Genomic DNA, 19,126 nt, shown 5'->3' with positions numbered 1-19,126 from the left:
AAAAAGGATGGCATATATTAAGGTCGTAAGTTGTCTGGAAATTACAGACAAGGGACCTTTGAGAGCCTTCTTGTTGGAAAGTTGTGTATGACTAGTACTTTAGAAACTGGAGGAAAATGTTACTTTCCTAGGCTATATAAACCCCTCCAGACTAGACCTATGTTCTGTCCTATAGGTCAAAGCAACACCATATTCAACCTCAGCACTCAATTTGCACATTAATGCTCAGTGTATATATTTAAAACATTAATAAATTGCTGGGCAGTGGTAGCACACACCTTTAATCTTAGCACTTGGGAGGCAGAGGCAGAGGCCAGCCTGGTCTACAAAATGAGCTTCAGGATAGCCAGGGCTACACAGACAAACCCTGTGTTGAAACCCCCCCCACACACACACACACCGACCCAAAAAAAATCACCCAGGCTGGCCTTGAACTCCTGGGCTCAAGGGATCCTTCTGCTGTGGTCTCTGGAGCAGTTGAGACTATAGGTACACATCACACCATGCCCAATAAATGTTACCTTCCTCAAAGCAAGGAGGGCAGACTTTTCATAATGTGGTAATTCACTGCAACAAGACATGACTAATTCTGGCACTAGGATGCAGAGAGAGGAACAGGAGTTAAAGGTCCTTGGCTACACACCGATTTCAAGACCAGATACATGAAACACTGTCTTGGGGGTCTGGGAGTGAAGGTAGTTTGCCTATCTCCTAAATAGCTCTGAGAAGCAGTATAGATTCTTCCCTGCTGAGCAACCTTAGTATGTCCCCTACATCATCACTGGGTAGGGCAATTTAAATAAGCCTAAGAGAACCTTCTAGAAAAACATCATACATTTACAATGACTTAGAACATTAAAGTCCTTTTATTACAAAAGTCTGTACAATGAAGTGCCAAACAAACACAGCAATGTAATTATACTGGTGAACATATATATATATCTATATAATATTTCTATATAGATATAATTTTTATTTGTACCAAAGTAAAACTCTCGCAGGTGCCTAGCTCGAGTCAGCGACAGCACGGGAAGAGTGCCGTCTCCTCACTACTCAGCCCAACTACCACTAATGACCAAACCATGACGCAGCGCAACTCAGTGAAACCAGTCAGGCCACAGACTTATAAAAATATTGTACTCAAATAGATTTAGCATTATAGAGAAGGAATATATTATTTAACATTTAAATAGTGCACATGGACATTTTTGCATGTGGTATACAAAATAAAACATTCATAAAAATATACAGTGCACATAAAATTACATGTAGCAATCCTGTCTGGAGACCAAAAGAAACTAAAAAAGTACACCACATGATGGGCTCAAATCAAATGATACATTTTTTTGGCATTCTTAATTACTTTCCTAAAATTACATTATGAATGACCTAGCAATATCAAAAGGAACCACACAAACAAGGCTGGATTTAGTGCTTTTTAAAAATCTTCCAACTATACACTCACTACCGCTGGATGTTTCCCTCTCCTCTGAAAAAGGCATTGCACACACGAGTGAGATGGGAAGTACTAGAGACACTATTTATTAGCAAGCTACCTCATGTTCTTACTGGGTAATAGTGCCAGAAGTTCGAGGTTCATGCTTTCCTCACCTTATTAAAGATGTTGTGAAATTCCATTTGTATGAAACAAACTATTAATATTAAGAAAATCATGCATGAGTCATTACATGCAAAGCATGGGCAAAGTGAAACATTTATCAATTCAAAAAAGCACCAGGGACGGGGGTGGGAGATATGATCCACTCAGATAAAGCCTGACCCACATCTGTTTTATTAACACAAGTTACTATTCCATAAAAATGATTAGCAGAGTACCTGAAGAAAAGCCATGCAAAGCCAAAGGAAGAGAGATGCTGAGAGTCTGTGACAAGGGGCATACCACTACACATCCTGTAAGCGGCTGGGGGAGGGGTCACTTTAGAGGGAGATGCAGCCCCTGAATGGACTGTACAGCTGCAGTGGTATAGCCCTTGTAAAGAACACAATTACTTAGGTGTGATCATTCTTGTGCCAAGTGAGGCCCATGTGATAAAATACACAAACCTGAGCACCATCCAAGTCCCTCCATACTGGCACGGCTATTTTCTCACATTATCTGGAGATGGGTGGGGGGACAGCGCAGGATCTGATCCAGACAAGTCACATCATTGCTGGTAGACAGTAACTGAAGTCCTGTAGGCAGCATGTGATGTGATTCAGCTCTGAGGGATGTGTGCAATGTTTCAAATGACTAAGCAAGGCTGCTCTGTGGTCTACCCACGTTATCTTCGTTCAGGTGAGACCACGGATTTGCAAACTCTGGCTAAGTACCTATCTGTGCAGCTGTCACTCTGGGAATTACACAGAAAGGTGTTCCACACTAAGATTTCAAAATTCAGTTTGGTTTTCTAGGAAAAACAGAATACAGTTGCATATGTCACGTTTATAGGCTTTTCTTTTAAATTTTCAGTCATTCTGTAAGAAAAAGGCAACCGAAGAATTCAGTGTCAAGATTTTCCTCTCAATTTTCTTCAGTAATGAAAAATAAAAAACAAATCTGTAAACAAGAAAAGCTTTGTATTTCCAAAGTTCTTGAAGTGAAAAGAATAAAATTCTTGTCTTTTGCTAATAGCTGTACCTATAGTAAACAGTGAGGGATCTGCATATTTGCTAAGTGTGGAGAGGAGTCTGCGGTAATGTGGAGCAGCCTTCCTTTCCCTACTGAACCACAGACAAGTGCAAAGGGGGTGGATTCTGAGTGCCTGACAGTGAACTCAAGTGCGAGCCAAGTACACATGATGAACCTTCATAGAACACAACTGACTTTATGATGTCCATTTTCAGGGGACATATTTTATATGGACTTTGAAGAGTCTTGTTTGCTGATAAGAACTTCCAGAAGTCTAAGCTTGGCCTTAATTTTCTTGTACTCTTTATATTCCTCCAGCACCGGGACGCGGTCCTCTTTCTGGGCATTCCTATGGAAGATAAAATCTGACTTAAAAGTTGTCCTCGTATGGAGTGTAATATTACAAATTTATGGTAAAATAAAAGCTGGTACTGGGACTACAGGCATGAGCCACCACTGCCCGGCTACCATGAGTCATTTTACATATTTAGTTAACCACTCCATTAGTGGATACTTCAGCATCCATCACCTCAAGTATAATTTGTTTTCTTTCAATATAAAGGAATTGCATGGAAAATGCCTTTATAGCTCTTAGATTTTCTTACACGCTTTTGTGTATACGTATGTTGTACACGTGTGTGCACGAGTCAGAGGTGTCTTACTTGGGTGTCTTACTCACCTTGTTTTTTTCCTATTGCCTGAGCTTGCTGGTGGTTGTTTTTACTCTTTACTCTTGGAGGGGAGGGGGGAATCTGTCACCCAGCTTCCAAATAAATCACACACAAGGTCTTATTACTTATAAATGGCCTTAGCTTGGCTTTTTTCTAGCCAGCTTTTCTTAAATTATCCCATCTATCTTTTGCCTCTAGACTTTTATCTTTCTCTATTTCTGCATATCTTTCTTCTGAGGCTTTGCTGTGTAGCTGGGTGGCTGGCCTCTTGAGTCCTCCTTTTCTCATTCCTTCTTCCTCCTCCAGATTTCTCCTCCTATTTATTCTGCCTGCCAGCCCTGCCTATCCTTTCTCCTGCCTTGCTATTGGCCATTCAACTCTTTATTACACCAATCAGGTGCTTTAGACAGGCAAAGTAGCACAGCTTCACAGAGTTAAACAAATGCAACATAAAAGAATGCAACACATCTTTGCATTATTAAGCAAATGTCCCCAACACTAACTGGCTATCAAGCCCCAACGATACAGCATTCAGATACCCACCAACTGGTTTGGGCTCTGAGGATCAAACTCGGGTCCACAGAGCAGGCTTCACAGTAGTGAAGGTTCACTTCACTGACTGAGCCATTTCCCCAGTACTCAGATTGTTTAAATCATACTTGATAACCCACATAGACGTGAAACTCTAAAATTATCTCCTGGCTCTATCACTCTTCATTGTGTTTCCACAGCACAAGGTTATCTCGCAGAGCCTAAAGCTTTCTAGTTTTTTGTTAGACTGGCTGTTCAGTGAGCCCAGGGATCTTCCTATCCACACGCCTCCCCAGCCCCCAACTCTGGGGATATAGGTCAACTATGCAAAGCAGTTAAAGGCATATGGCATACTGTTTAGACTCACATACCTATGAATCTCCAGAATGAGTAGCCGGGATAATCCAACAAGCAGTATATTGACAACCTGAGCTTGTTTCAGGATAAAAATTAAGAATCCAGACAGCCAATGGTGTCTAATCCCAGCACTCAGGAAGCAGAGACGGGCAGATCTCTGAGTTCCAGGCCAGCCTGGTCTACATATCAAGTTCCAGACCAGTAATGGCTACATAATGAGATCATCTCAGAGAGACAGGTCACTAATATCTATCATATCATATCATATCACTGGGGACCAGAAATATTGCTCAGTGGTAGAATGCTTGCCTTATGGGTTTGAGCTCCAGCACTGCAAACCAACAAGAATGGCTTTAGACAAACCTTAAAATATTTGATATGCTTACTCCAATTATGACTTTTCCTTGACTTTAGTAACAGCAGGTCTTGAGAGCATAAAAGACTGTTATAAAATTGGCTGGGAGTGGTGAAGCACACCTTTTAATCCCAGGAGGCAGAAGCAGTGGAACTCTGAGTTTGAGACCAGTCTGGTCTACATAGTTATATGTGTGTGTGTGTGTGTGTGTGTGTGTGTATGCATGTATATATATATATATATATATATATATATGCATATGTGTGTATACGCACATACATATATATATTTAATTATACAATATAAAAATAATATATATAATTTTCTTTTTGTGTTTTTGCAGTGCTGGGGATTAAACCCCAGAGCTTTGCAAATGCTGGGCAAATGCTCTTGCACCAAGCTATAGTCTTAGAGCTAAAACCTGTATTTCAGGGCTAACATCCTATAAGCAATGTGTAATTCTTCTTCTTAGTGTATGGGAACATGAGAGTGCATGTGTCATGTGGAGATAAGAAGAGACCCCTTAGGAGCTGATTCTTTTCTTCCCCTATGTAGGTCTTGGGGATCAAACTGGTAGCCAGCATTGGCTGCAGCAAGCATCAGTGCCTGTGTTTTTAATCCCATGTATTCCACTACCTTAACATACATTTTGTGAGTAAAAGGAGAAAGATGTCAACATCTACAATGTTTAACAAACCTTCCATTTTGTTGATAAAATGCTTCTTCAAATTCCCGCAATGTTTTACGTAGTTTCTTTTTCTCAGCTCTGGCTTTCCAAAGCTGTTCCAGTAATTCAGGCCTAAAGTTAAAATGGAAGCAAAGCATTACTAAATGATACAGTTTCTTTATTCTATTAACACTGGTTCTAGTCCTCTCTGCAGCTAAGGCTTTCCGAAATGTACCAATGTCTACACTCCACTATAAATTAAATCATGAAACCGTTCTGGGGCTGCGGGAACTGCTCAAGTGCTTGCTACACAGCCCCCGAGGAACCCGAACTTGACCCTCAGGGCACACATAAAGTCTCTGGGTGCAATGGTGTGCACCTATAATCCCAGTTCTTGAAAGATCCCTGGCCCAAGGTCAATGAGAGGCACTGTTTCAAAAGGGGGGGGGGGCAATGATTAGTTCAATTCCAAGTACCCACATGGTGGCTCAAAACTGTATATAACTCTAGTCCCAGAGACCTGAAGTCCTCTCCTGGCCTTCGGGGGGGCATCAGACACACACAGGCAAAGCACCCATACACATAAGTAAGCACCCATACACATAAGCACCCATAAGTAAAAATGAGTGTGCGTTGCAAAAATGGCTCAGTAGTTACTGCTCTTGAAGAGGACTGAGTTAGGTTTTCAACACCCATGTGTAGGCAGTTCTCACAATGTATTCTTCTGACCCCCAGAGGCACTCAACATATGCATAAATCCATACAAATATACACATTATTTATTAAAATGAAATTTTTTAAAAAGTACAAAAAACCTAACAAGAGTCTTATTTAAAAAGGGAAATTGCTCTTAAAGAACAACATCCAAGTTTGACTTCTGACTTACTCAGAAGTGCACACGAGGGGCTGGAGAGATGGCTCAGCAGTTAAGAGCACTGACTGCTCTTTCAGAGGACCTGGGTTCAATTCCCCAGCACCCACATGGCAGCTCACAACTGTCTAAAAATCCAGTTCCAGAGGATCTGACACCTTCACACCAATGTACATAAAATAAAGATAAATAAATCATAAAAAATTAAAAAAAAAGAAGTGCACACGAATACACACACACACACACATGAACCTTTCTAATTTTAAGGTGAATTAAGGGTTGAGAACCACTGTCATAAATCCACCTACAAATAAGCAGGCCAATAAAAAACAAATTCTCAGTTGGTTCCTATAACTGTTATAAGTTGAGTACATTTTTTAATTGAAATATTTAATAAAGAAATAGAAACTATAGGCTAGGGAGATGGACTCAACAAATCAGGCTTGATGTATAAGCCTGACACGTGAGCTTGGATCCCTGAACCCTATGTAAAAAGCCAAACAAGGGGGGGCTGGAGAGATGGCTCAGAGGTTAAGAGCACTGCCTGCTCTTCCAAATTCCAAAGGTCCTGAGTTCAATTCCCAGCAACCACATGGTGGCTCACAACCATCTGTAATGAGGGTCTGGCCTTAGGCATACATGCAGACAGAATATTGTATAATAAATAAATAAATAAATAAATAAATATTTTTTAAAAAGCCAAACAAGGTGCCATATATCTGTAATTCCAGCACTCTTATGGCACAAAACAGCAAGAGAAATCAAAATCACGACACAAGGCAGGGGTGAGAACCAACACTTAAGGCTGTCTTTTGACCTCCAGACCCACGCAGTGGGCAAAGGGTACCCTCTCACACAATTTTAGAACAGAAGGTAAAATGAGGCCTGGGAATACAGTGTGTCTTCCATACATAAGGTCCTGGGTTCCATTCACGGCACCACCAGCAGCAGCCCCCACACACAAAAGGGAAGGCAACTGGAACTACAATCTCTATTTGTAAATCATACTTATAAAAAGTATCTCACAAAGCAATTTCTAATAATCTCTTAAAATTACTATCTTCCAAGCATTCAGCTGTTTATACTGGATATCTTGATATGGAAGTTTTATTATGAAATAAGTTAAAATCACAAACCCAAGTACTTACATAGAAGCTGCCCGAGTACTTGATAGGCGGAGATCCCGAGCCAGTTTTTCTTGATTTTCTTCAGCATCAGACTCTGAATTTTCCAACGATGACTGTGTGTGTATGGCTGTTTTCAAGATGTCACTTAACTCAGAGGACAGACTGACACCATCTTCCTCTTCTTCCTAAAACGATGACCAAGTAGAGCCACTTAGGTCATGACTTTCCACTTTCCTGTTAGCAATGTAATTAAAAAATGACTTTTCTACACAATTACCTTGATTTCTTCAAAAAAATGTGCTGTTTCTCCTTCTATGATTGGCTGTAACATCTGACCACGGCGCTTTGTGGAGGGAGATCCCTGTAAAATTAGCAACACCAGTTCCAAAATTCACAGATTGAAAGGTTAGTGCTGCTTCACACCCATCTCATGGTACATCAACAGACTCACTCAGTCCCCAGCAGCCCCCCAGAAAACAAGCAAACAAAACTCAAAACAGGAAAACCAAAAAGAAAAATTAGTAAGATAAAAAAATACTAAAGTAAAACAAAAGTACACAAAAACATCAAGTGTGTTTTCTGTTGGCCAACTACTTTTTGGTTTTTGTTGTTTTCTTCTTATTTTCTTTTTCTTTCTCTTTCTTTTCTTTTTTTTTCTTTTGTTTTTGAAAAAGCAAGACCATGAAGTTGGGGGCTAGGAGGATGGAGAGGATCTGGGAGGTTTAGGGAATGAACAATCAAAATACAGTCTGAAAATTTTTTCAATAAAAATGAAAAAAATAAATGCTGGGCAGTAGTGGCGCACACCTTTAATCCCAGCACCAGGGAAGCAGAGGCAGGTAGATCTCTGGGAGTTCGAGGCCAGCCTGGTCTACAAGAATGAGTTCCAGGACAGGTTCCAAATCAACATAGAGAAACCCTGTCTCAAAAAAACAAACAAACAAACAAACAAAAAAAACAAAACAAAACCAACTCCCCCCAAAAAAAAACAAAAAGAGAGAAAACTATATATAAAAACTATTTTCAAAATCTTAGAGCATCTTTAAAAATGTTTAAAAAAATTCTTTACTAGACTCGCCTTTCTTACATTTTACTTTTATGATATAGTAAGGGTATTAACTGATAGTTCAGAAAAGCCCGGCAGATTCACAAGCACAGTGTGATGTTCAGCCCTTTGTCTGAGACAGAGTTTCACTACATAGCAGACTGAATATGTGGATTATGAATCTCCTGCCTCAGCCCTCTCATGTGATATCATTACAGGCATGTGCCACCACACCCAGCTCAAGCATCTTTATTTTGGAGTCTCAGGACCTCATCGAATTCTTCTTTAGAAGCAAAACTAAACTAAATCAAATCCTAAGATATTATTCATCCTAGCACGCAAGATAATCATTAGCCCACTAACAACATTCCAGCACTCCACTTTTAAGAACGTTTTAAGACTGTGTCATGCTAAGTTGCTCTAGTTAGCATCAAACTTGTAATTCTCCAAGAATAGTCCTGACTTGTATCTAAGTATTATAAATTTCATTTTTCGCGTCAGCATGTTCAATGTCCCTGCTACTTAGATGGCTGAGGCTAAAAGATCATACACATACGCTCACAACTCAAAATCACCTTAGACAGTACAGCAAGACCCCATTTTAAATAAGCTATTTTGTGTTTGTTTTAGTATACACTAATACAGATAAGCATCATGTAAAGTATCTTATTCTATTAATTTTGTGTGTGGTCATGTATGTGTGAGAGAGAGGGGTGTGGTGTGCAGAAGAGCAGGTCAGATTTGATGGCAAGCACCTTTACCTGCTAAACTATCTCTCTGGCCCTGTGAATTAGCATTGTTTGATTAATTTAGTTTTGTTTTTTGAGACAGGGTCTGTCTCTGTGTAGCCTTCGCTGTCCTGGAACTCCCTATGTAGACTAGGCTGGTCTTGAACTCAGAGATTGCCTGCCTCTAGTGCTAGGATTAAAAGCGGGTGCCAGACACCTGGTAGTAGGTATTGTCTTGATAGGTTCTTTCTTAAAACCCATTTATAGGATCAGCAAGATGGTTCAGTCTCACTGCCAAGCTTTTTTTACCTTGAGTTTGAACCCTGGAAACCTGAGTAGTAGGAGAACTGATCCCCTAAACCTGTCCTCTGACCACCACTCTTACCATGTATACATTTACATAAATCAATGCTTAAAACCCATTTATATTGCAATGCAACTAGAGGTACACCTTCACGGTGATCAGTACAAGAGTATCCATAGGCAAGAACTGAAGCAGAGGCTAGGTGAGGTGCACAACATACAAGTACTACTTTGCCGTTTATGTAAGTTTGCATACAAAAGCACCACCTGGATCTCAGGGTCATCATATTCTAACCCGTGTGTTTTTTGTTAGGATTTAATACCACACGCCTGGAAGTGTTGACCAAGGTGCCGAGAAAATAGTCATAGGCATCTCCTACTCTTTTAAATTCATAATCACAACAACTTTTCAGCCTTGGTCATGTGTGTCTCAAAAATATTATGAAAATTTGTTTCATCACCCTTCTTTTCTTAACTATATTTTGTCAAAATAAACTGAAGAAATACTTGTGCTAGGCACGGCAATGTACACCTATAACTATGCCACTTAAGAGTCCTGCTTGGTTGGACTAGTGAGTTCCAAGCCAGTTTTGGCTACAAAGTGAGATTCTGTCTTTAAAAACAAAACCAAACATTTGTTTAGTTTACTTACAAGGACAGGAGTAATGCTAGCTCTTGTCAGCATCTGTTTTACAAGTCTGTATCTATCATACAGAGGCTTAACAATGTGCCTTTCTTCCCTGGTCACCTGAAGCCAAAAAAAAAAAGTGAAGCAAAGTAACCTTACTATTAGAAATCTAGACACCAAAAACAAATTAATATGATCCCCTCACCCCAAATTTAATTTTTAAGTTAGTAGGTGATCTCCCAACTCTAGGGACAGTGCTGGATAAAAGCACTGAAGAGTGCAGACACAGCATGGGCTGTGGTGTGCTACTAGCAGCATGGTCTGCTTAAAGAGGAAAAAAGCAAATCGTCTTAGTGGGGGAGAAATTACCGGCCTTCCATGTTGACTTTCATAGTAAAGCAGGCTTTTCTGCAGAGATGTTTTCTCTTCTATCAAATGATCTTTTGTCATTTTCTAGAATGGGGACAAAGTACTGGTGTCAATATTCTCCTCCCTCCCACAGTGAAATCAGTGAAAGAGCGGACAGTCAGCAAAACAGGGTTGGCTAATGCATTCTTTGATTATAGACGTGCAGCTGTAGTTTTCAGCTTCCCATACAATTCAAATATCACAGTAAGTCAATCAATACATTTTTATGGCTTAATTTATATGTTGTATAAATTAATAGTGCCGTTTTGCATACCTTAGACACCTTGCGTTTAACATCCTACTCTATAAATCAGTAATGCTCCATTCTGCCTCAAAGGTCCAAATTCATCCATGTAAAAGCACTTGTAATGGTGCCTATCTAGCACATAGGAAACTTTCATAATTGCTTGACATTTTATAATGTTTCAAAGTTTTTTGTCAAAACAACCATAAATATGGGCAGAAAGCTGTCTCAGCACGTTTTAAAAGCACTTGACCCACAAGCCTGAGGACCTCAGGTCAATCCAGATTCAATCTGCAGAGCACATGGCTGAAGGAGAGAACTCATGACATTGTCCTTAAGACTTCCCTGTGTACGCTGTGGCATGCGCACCTGCACCCGCTCACACACACACACACTCACACACACACTCACCCGCTCACACACACACTCACTCACACACACACTCACACACACACTCACCCGCTCACACACACACTCACTCACACACACACTCACACACACTCACCCGCTCACACACACACTCACTCACACACACACTCACCCGCTCACACACACACTCACTCACACACACACTCACCCGCTCACACACACACACTCACACACACACTCACCCGCTCACACACTCACCCGCTCACACACACACTCGCTCACACACACACTCACCCGCTCACACACACACTCACTCACACACACACTCACTTACACACACACTCACCCGCTCACACACACACTCACTCACACACACACTCTTAAAAAAAAAGACTAGTGACTACAGGCAAGGCATTGTGGTCAGAGGCCTATAATCCAGCATTCTAGAGGCAGAAGAGGAGGAATCAGAAATTTAAGGTCAGTGTGGCCTACACAATGAGAGAGGGCCTTTCTCAAAAAAAAAATAAGGATACTGATGGAACTCAGTGGCACATGTGCCCAGCTTGTGCAAGGGTCCCTGGATTCAACTGGCACAAAAAAAATGGATGGATGGATGATATGACAGACAGACAAATAGATAGATAGATAAATGAGACACCAAAAGACTAGTGAAGGCAGACACACATTTCAACACATAAACAGCTGACCCAGGGAATATAGTGTAAAGATCCTATTGAAAGCTCAAAAACGTCCAATTGAAACCTTAGACCTCCATCCTATAACTTCATGTTTCCCTCTATATGGGCTGACATGTTCTTTACAGTGTAATACACCTATCTTAATATTCTGAATGGCATGGCAGGCAGAACTCCCTACGTGTTTGTATACAAATTTTCCTTTTATTCCACAGACTCATCCATTATTTCAATGAACCAATGTTCCACAAGATACCCTTCAACTAGACCAAATAAATTCTACAGATTCCAGGAACAGCAAACAGTTCTCAGCCTCTTACCAGAGGAAGTTACAAATCACACTTTGGACACTCTCATGCCGTAAGCAACAGCTGAGTGTAGACCTACACAAACTGCCATTCCACTTTCAAGTCTCAACTCTGAAATCTAGGGTTGTAAATCTGAACTAAGCTAATGCAACCAAACCACTTGCAGTGGGAGTAGACTGCTGTTCTAACAAAAACAGCCACAAGAACAAAGAAAACGCTGAAGGAGGGGTAAAAAAGACTACTTAGCCCTGTTCCAGGGAAACAAAGACTCACATATTTAAATCACTAGAGAGGTGGATTCTGTTGTCAGGGTGTCTTGGGTTCCCCTGAGACTATCTCCCCAGCAATCTCACCTCACATACAACGTGGTTCCTAAGAGCTCTGCTTGGACTGCCTCACAGAGGACTTTGTGGGGTAATGGGGTCTGCTCACAGGTGCAATGAAATCTTGTCTTAGGGACCGAGGCAGACAGTCCTAACCAGATGGTTGCCTTTGGCTTCCATGCACACGGAGAAGCATGGATCCATACATACCTATACCATACACAACAGTAATCATTCCTAAAAAACATAATTCATGCAATCCTGCTAACAATTAGATTGTCCAGGTTTTTTGGTTGTTTGGTTTTGTTTTTTAAACAGGGTGTCATGTGGCCCTTGCTGGGCTCAAGCTCACTATGTAGCTTGAACTCCTGATCCCCCTGCCTCCAATTCTCTAGTACGTGGATTACAGATATGTGCCACCATGTCAGGCTTTTGAGTGGTATCTTTTCTTTTTATCTTTTTTGTTTGTTTGGTTTCTGTGTAGACCTGGCTATCCTGGAACTCACTCTGTAGACCAGGATGGTCTTGAATTTAGAGATCCATCTGCCTCTACCTTCCAAGTGCTAGGATTAAAGATGTGTCCCACCACCATCTGGCAAGATTTTTTTTTTCCAATGGCTAATATCACATTTATATTTCTCATAGGAATGTTGAAAAAAACCATGTGGCAGAACCCACACAGTTTATGCCAGAGTCCAATAGGCTAATATATACAGCTACCACTCAAATTCAGCCATTTTATACTCTACACATCAGTATCTTGCCAACAACCTGCAACATGCACTAATACATAGTACTCCAAGTTTTAAAAGCATATTTTGAAGTGGCAGATCTGAAGGGTAGAAAAGTCAGGCAGCCCATGCTCCACCCTGCTGTGCTAGTTATTTCGTTTCAGGCACTCTTAAAGGTTACCCCGGGCAGAGACCATAGCTCAGCATTACCTTGATATCCTCAGGTAGGTGACGCTCAGCACGGTTTTCCTTCAATCGTTTTGTGATAAGTTCAAGAGTGGCTTCCTTAGACGGCTTCTTCTCTTTCTGAATGACTCTGGGCTCACCTTCATTCTCCTCATCTTCATGGTCTAGAGAAGAGCCAAAACTTTTTGGAAGAGTGTTACTCCGAGGACGTGTCTGAGGTACAAATTCTCCATCACAGTTTTTGTGTTTTGCATCTAAATTTCAGAAATAAGATGATTAATAATCAGTAACATACATTTCCAAGCCACACCTTTAGCATGCAGTGTGCACACAGCAAGAGAACTATCCTACTTGTCCCTTTATGTAATATTTATAAGTAGCCTACTGCAAAGCATGATAGCTTTATAAGCACCAAAGAGAAGTAAACAAAACACATTTTTATGGTGTACATACTGTTTTTCAAGGAAGGAAAGACAATTCTATTAATAGTTTTAGTTATTTCAACTGCTAAGTGTTATGAAGAAGATAAAAAGAGGGCTGGGAGATGGTGCAGTTGGGAAAGTGTCTGCTGTGCAGCCTAAAGACCTCAGTTAGATCCCCAGCACCTATAACCCAGCCCGGGAAAAGCAGAGGTGGGAGGCGCTCTGAGGCTTGCTGCCTAGCCAAGCTAACCATTCAGTGAGCTCCAGGTTCAATGAGAGACCCTGTCTTAAAATATCTGAGCATGGGCTGGGTTTAGAGGCAATGCGCGTTTAATTCTAGTACTAGGGAGGCAAAGGCAGGTGGATCTCTGTTCAAGGCCAGCCTGTTCTACACAGTGAGTTCCAGATCAGTCAGGGCTACACAGAGATACCCTGTCTCAAAGAAAAAAAAAAATTGATTTTTTTTTAAATTATTGAGAAAGGTGTTTGACATTGAACTCTAGACTGCACACAACAAAAATTAAAGTGGGAGTCACAGTGCTAAAGAGCATCCTTTGTGGAGGAAGAACAATACTAAGTAGAATTAACAAAGAAAAGAATGTCTAACTGGGCAGTGGTGGCACATGCCTTTAATCCCAGCATTCAGGAGGGTAGCCAGGTCTACAGAGTTCTGGGACAGTAAGGGCTACACAGAGAAACCCTGTCTGGAAAAACAAAACAAAAACAAACAAACAAAAAAAAACAAAGAAGGCCTCTCTCAATGGTGTCATTCTGGTTGAACATGGAATGAATAGAATATTCCACATTCAACTATACCCAGCACAGAAGACTTAGGGAAATAGCATTTGTGCCCAATTGAGACAATAGCCTGGTCAAAAGCCCTAAATTCTTCTAAGATTGAGAACAGAAAATGAGACATTAACAAGATAAAAATCTACAAAGAGCAGTGTGTGCAAGTTCTTAAAAGCTATGGTATAGGGTTTAGACTTAGAAAGGGAAACCCAGTGGGAGAATGTAACAAAAAAGTAACCATATTTTTTAAAAAATACTTCCAATGGTGTGCAAAGGACGGACTACAGGACAGTGAGAGTGGGAGAGAATTGGAACATTAATTAGGCTGTCTGGTCAATTTAATGTCATAATTAATGGCTGGAAAGTGGTTTAAATAATAAGGAAATGTTTACTAGAACTATAGAGGGAGATAATTCTTTTAAAAAAGTTCAAAGAAATGACCTTAACCACAAGACTAAAGTCTACAACAGTAGGAAAAATGTCTTAAATCTTAGATATTAAAAATTTCACTAAGTTCAAATGAATCAAAGCAATGATTCACATTGTAAGCCCTTTCTTCACACAAGTAACTTTTAAAGTAGTGGTAATTATTAAAGCACACTCAGTAAACACAGAATAAATAAAATTTAACCATATTAACACTATACTAAAATATCTGGCATAATTTATGACTCAGGAAAAATTTACAATTTAGCAATTAATTTTTATAGTTTCAAAAATTCACTAAGCCTAGGGACTAGAGATGGAACACAGGGCCACACACATAGTAGGAAAGTACTCCACCACTGAGCAACACTCCCAGCTCCTAGTTATATTAGCTTAGATAAAATTTTACTTCCCATCCATGCACAAAGATCTTAATGAAGTACCTACCAAAACCCAAAGCAACTCGATATTTAGAACTATTTCAGATAAACTGTACAGGATCAATGCACATATGAATGTAATGTAGGGATCTTCCAAAAGAGTAATAATACTCATACAAGACAAGACATTGGAAAGAACACAGCACAAAGATTCTCATTTTTCAATATGCACTACTGGCCTTAAAAATAAAAGGAAATCTATTTTTTCCCCAAAAAAGCTCCAAATAGATTTATTATTTTTTATTTTGTTTTATTTTTCAAGTTAGGATTTCTCTATGTAGCTCAGGCTGTCATGGAACTTGCTCTGTAGACCATGCTGGCCTCGAACTCAAAGATACGCCTGCCTCTGCCTCCTAAGTGCTGGTATTAAAGGCGTGCAGCAGTTCCAAGATTTAAATTATCAAAAATTATAACAAATTTTGGTACAGAATTATGCTTTTAAGATGCAGATTTTCCACAAAATGCACACTTTTACCTTTAATTTGCTTCCGTAACTTTGTAAGCTCTGTCATCCATTTTAATACCTTCGGATTGGCTGCAATGTCACTGTAGGAGGGCTATAAAGTTATGGAGAAGGATCACTGACATTTGTAATACACAACAGTTACATTAATTTATTTATTCCCCATGGTATTTTATGGTTCCTATAACATAAATTTCACTCAATTCTCACTTTACTTTCATCTGTTATCGAGCTTTTCATGGTCAGACAGCTGGGAGGAGCCTGGTTTGAAGGTAGTGTTTCATTTCTAGGCATCAGACTTCTAATCATTAGAAGTACACAATTTCTTCATTTCTCCCTCCCCTTTTGTTACTTGTGGTTTATCTCAGAGCAAAACTTTGATCTTTTAATGTAAAGAATTTAGTTTAAAAATTCTAAAACGTTGTTTGCACATGAAAACATAAAAACACACTGTCCCTGCAATCCAGTCCTGAGGACCCGCTGGCGCGCAGGTGTCTAGGACCACTACTGCTTCTCTAGGATCTCGGGTGTGTTCTGAGCAGAGAGCTGGAGCGCCCACTCTAAGATCCTCCTCTCTCGGCTGTAGTATGAATTTAGACTTGTTATAGGCAGCACGAGAAACTTACCTTGCTATTTCTTTCCCTTTCAAATTGCTCCTCAAATTGTCTGATTTTTTTCTGAAGTTTCTTGACCAACTGATACGGTGTTCTGTCTTCTCTCTTTTCATCTTTTGAACTAAAGGATGACCTTCGAATTCTGATTTAAAACAACAGGCCAACATGATGTGTTAAATTTTCAAGTGTAATTTTATTGTAATTTTTATTGTAATTTTCAATAATTAATGGCATTACTTATTGCCCTGATGTGTTGCTATTACTAGTAAGGACATCTTAAAAGTGAAGGAAGGACCAGCGCCAAGGCTCAGCAGTTTTCCCTCTGATCTTCATATAAACACTGTGGCATGAGCATGTAATACAACAATAATGAAAATAGTAATTTTAAGTGAAAATTAAACTCCTAATACTAAGGGACAGTCAATAAAACAAATTAGCTATCACATATGATAACAAAATATGTCTCAAGAGGAGATGAATTAGCAGTTAAGAGCACTGGCTACTCTTCCAGGAGATCCCAGGTTCGGTTCCTAGCACCTTCTCAGTAGCTTATGATCATCTGTAATTCCAACCTTGGGAGACCTGACATTTCTGGCCTCTGTGGGCACTGCACTCACACACACAAACCCACATGCAGAAAAACATATATACACATAATTAAAATTGCAGTGGGGATGTGTTTAAATGACCAAGGTTTCTTATTGATTCCCTGATGGTCAGTTTAGGCAACTTGACCCAGCCTGTCAGAAGGCTGCCTAAACTGACCATCAGGGAATTATAATAGTAATGACAACATCAACAACAATAATAAACAATACTGGGAACCCTGTCAAAAGGTTTGTATTATTTATTATTGTTGATGTTGTCATTACTATTATTTTATATGTATGGGTGCTTTGCCTGTATTTTGTTATGCCTATATATCACTGTGTGTTCAGTGTTCTTGGAAGCCAGAAGAGAGCATCAGATCCCCAGGAACTGGAGTTACAGATGGTTGTGAACCACCATGTGGGTGTGGTCCTCTGCAAGAGCAGCCAGTACTCAACCACTGAAGCAAGTCCCTACCCCAAAGAATTGTAGTTAAGAATGCTAGTTGGAAGGAAGTGGTGCTGCATATACATTCTTCACAGAGTTTAAAGCCTGTGTTTACATTCAGTGCTGAAAATAAAAACTTTCCAAAAAAGGACTCACGGGGATAGGAAGCCACGCAAACCACGCAGCTCCCAGTAAAGCCTTCAAATCCTACCTTGCATTTCTGAACTTCACCAGTGCTAACAGTCACTCTCTCATTCCAGACAGCTCTCTCTTCTCCTTCCCCTTCCCTCTCTCCTGCCCCCTCCATACTCTTTCAAGCGCTCAGGAGGCAAAGGCAGGCAGATTTCTGAGTTCAAGGCCAGCCTAGTCTACAAAGCGAGTTCTAGGACAGCCAAGGCTGTTACACAGAGAAACCTTGTCTAAAAAACAAAATTATTTTTAATTATGTGTGTATGTCTGTCTGTGTCTATATGTGAGCACTCCAGTACATGTCAGAGGCGACAGATCTTCCTGAAGCTTGAGTAACAGAAAGTTCTAAGTTGCCTGGCATGGGTGCTGGAATCAAGCTTTGGTCCTTTGGCAGAGCAGTACATGCGCTCTAGCTCCTACACAAAGGCTCTTTAAAAGCAAATGAAAAACGGGCCCTGTTGTGCTACAATGTGATCATTTCCTATTTAGCATCACTTATAATGATGTTTGCTTGTTGCATTTTTTCCTACAGAAAATATTCGAAGCTGTATCCTACTATTAGAGCATTTGGAAGTATATGCTATGTTAGCTGCTTAAATTTTTATTTTAGTTTTGTGTATGGTGGGGAGGGGGTATGCACAAGAATTCAGGTGCCTTCAGCAGCCAGAAGGATCATATCTTCCTGGAGATGGGAATTAAATGTGCTTGTGAGCCACCTGAGTGTTGAAAATGGAACTTGGGTCCTCTGCAAGGGCAGTATGCTTCTAAGTTACTAAGTCATCTTTTCAGTCCAATATGGACAAGTGAGTGCAGTGCCTATGAGGCCACAAGAAGTCGTCAGACCCCCCATGAAGCTGGAGTTACCCATAGTTGTAAGCTGCACAGTGTGGGTGGGTGCTCCTAACGCCTGATCCATCTCTCTCATCAGCCCCACCTCAATGTTGGCTTTTAACATGATAAAACAAAATACATGTACATCAGAATATTAAGTCTTGGGATGTAGCTCAGTCAGTACAGTGCACATATATAGGAGTCTTGTGTTTAGTCCTTAATACCATAGAAACCAGACACAGTATGGATCTCAGTACTCTGGAACTACCTGGCTAAACAAAATCCTGTTTATAAATAAATAATAATCACAAACACAGTGATATGAAGGCGTAACAAAAACAGGTCAGAACTTTATAATTTCTGAAGTGTTTTTATTGACCAGATTACTTGTCTGCAGTCATTTTAACTGTGAAAATATCTTCAAGCACTTATAAAACTTGAATTTTATTTTTAGAAAGTTAACCTAAAAGTATCTTGCCAAGCTGCTGGGCTATTGGGGCTTCTGCCTCAGTAGTTTTCCAATATGGCAGGAAAGGTTTGCTTGCAGGCATGGCTTGTTTTTAATGTCTGCCCCAATTCTTTATAGCATTCCCTGGTATGTATCCAGGCTAGCCAACTGGGGGAGCTTCCACCTCAGAATGCAGGCATACCCAGAAGCACAGGAGGGTGATGAGCCTTTCTACCTATGAGATATACACAATAGGCTCCAACATCTGATGAGACAACTTGCTCCCATCC

General features: G+C 40.2%; 1 protein-coding gene across 7 annotated transcripts in view; it reads right to left on the bottom strand.

Annotated features, from left to right (window-relative positions):
• Positions 1 to 847: 847 nt before the first annotated feature.
• Positions 848 to 19,126, bottom strand: part of Fam13b (family with sequence similarity 13 member B) — a 68,330-nt gene continuing 50,051 nt past the window's right edge. For 3 of the 7 annotated variants that reach the window (XM_048442492.3, XM_087896165.1, XM_087896166.1), the window contains 9 exons: positions 16,346 to 16,475; positions 15,732 to 15,813; positions 13,201 to 13,430; positions 10,282 to 10,365; positions 9,937 to 10,032; positions 7,486 to 7,569; positions 7,230 to 7,393; positions 5,241 to 5,342; positions 848 to 2,978 (listed from right to left, as the gene is read on the bottom strand). In XM_048442492.3, the coding sequence (XP_048298449.3) occupies positions 2,855 to 2,978; positions 5,241 to 5,342; positions 7,230 to 7,393; positions 7,486 to 7,569; positions 9,937 to 10,032; positions 10,282 to 10,365; positions 13,201 to 13,430; positions 15,732 to 15,813; positions 16,346 to 16,475 (1,096 nt within the window). In that variant the 3' untranslated portion in view covers positions 848 to 2,854. The remainder of the gene's footprint in view (positions 2,979 to 5,240; positions 5,343 to 7,229; positions 7,394 to 7,485; positions 7,570 to 9,936; positions 10,033 to 10,281; positions 10,366 to 13,200; positions 13,431 to 15,731; positions 15,814 to 16,345; positions 16,476 to 19,126) is intronic. The other 4 variants (XM_087896167.1, XM_087896168.1, XM_087896169.1 and 1 more) reach the window with 2 other exon arrangements.

This window comes from Myodes glareolus, chromosome 13 (assembly GCF_982192425.1).
Source record: "Myodes glareolus chromosome 13, mMyoGla1.1, whole genome shotgun sequence".
Classification (NCBI taxonomy): Eukaryota; Metazoa; Chordata; class Mammalia; order Rodentia; family Cricetidae; genus Myodes; species Myodes glareolus.
This window is presented reverse-complemented; position numbering and strand designations above follow the sequence as displayed.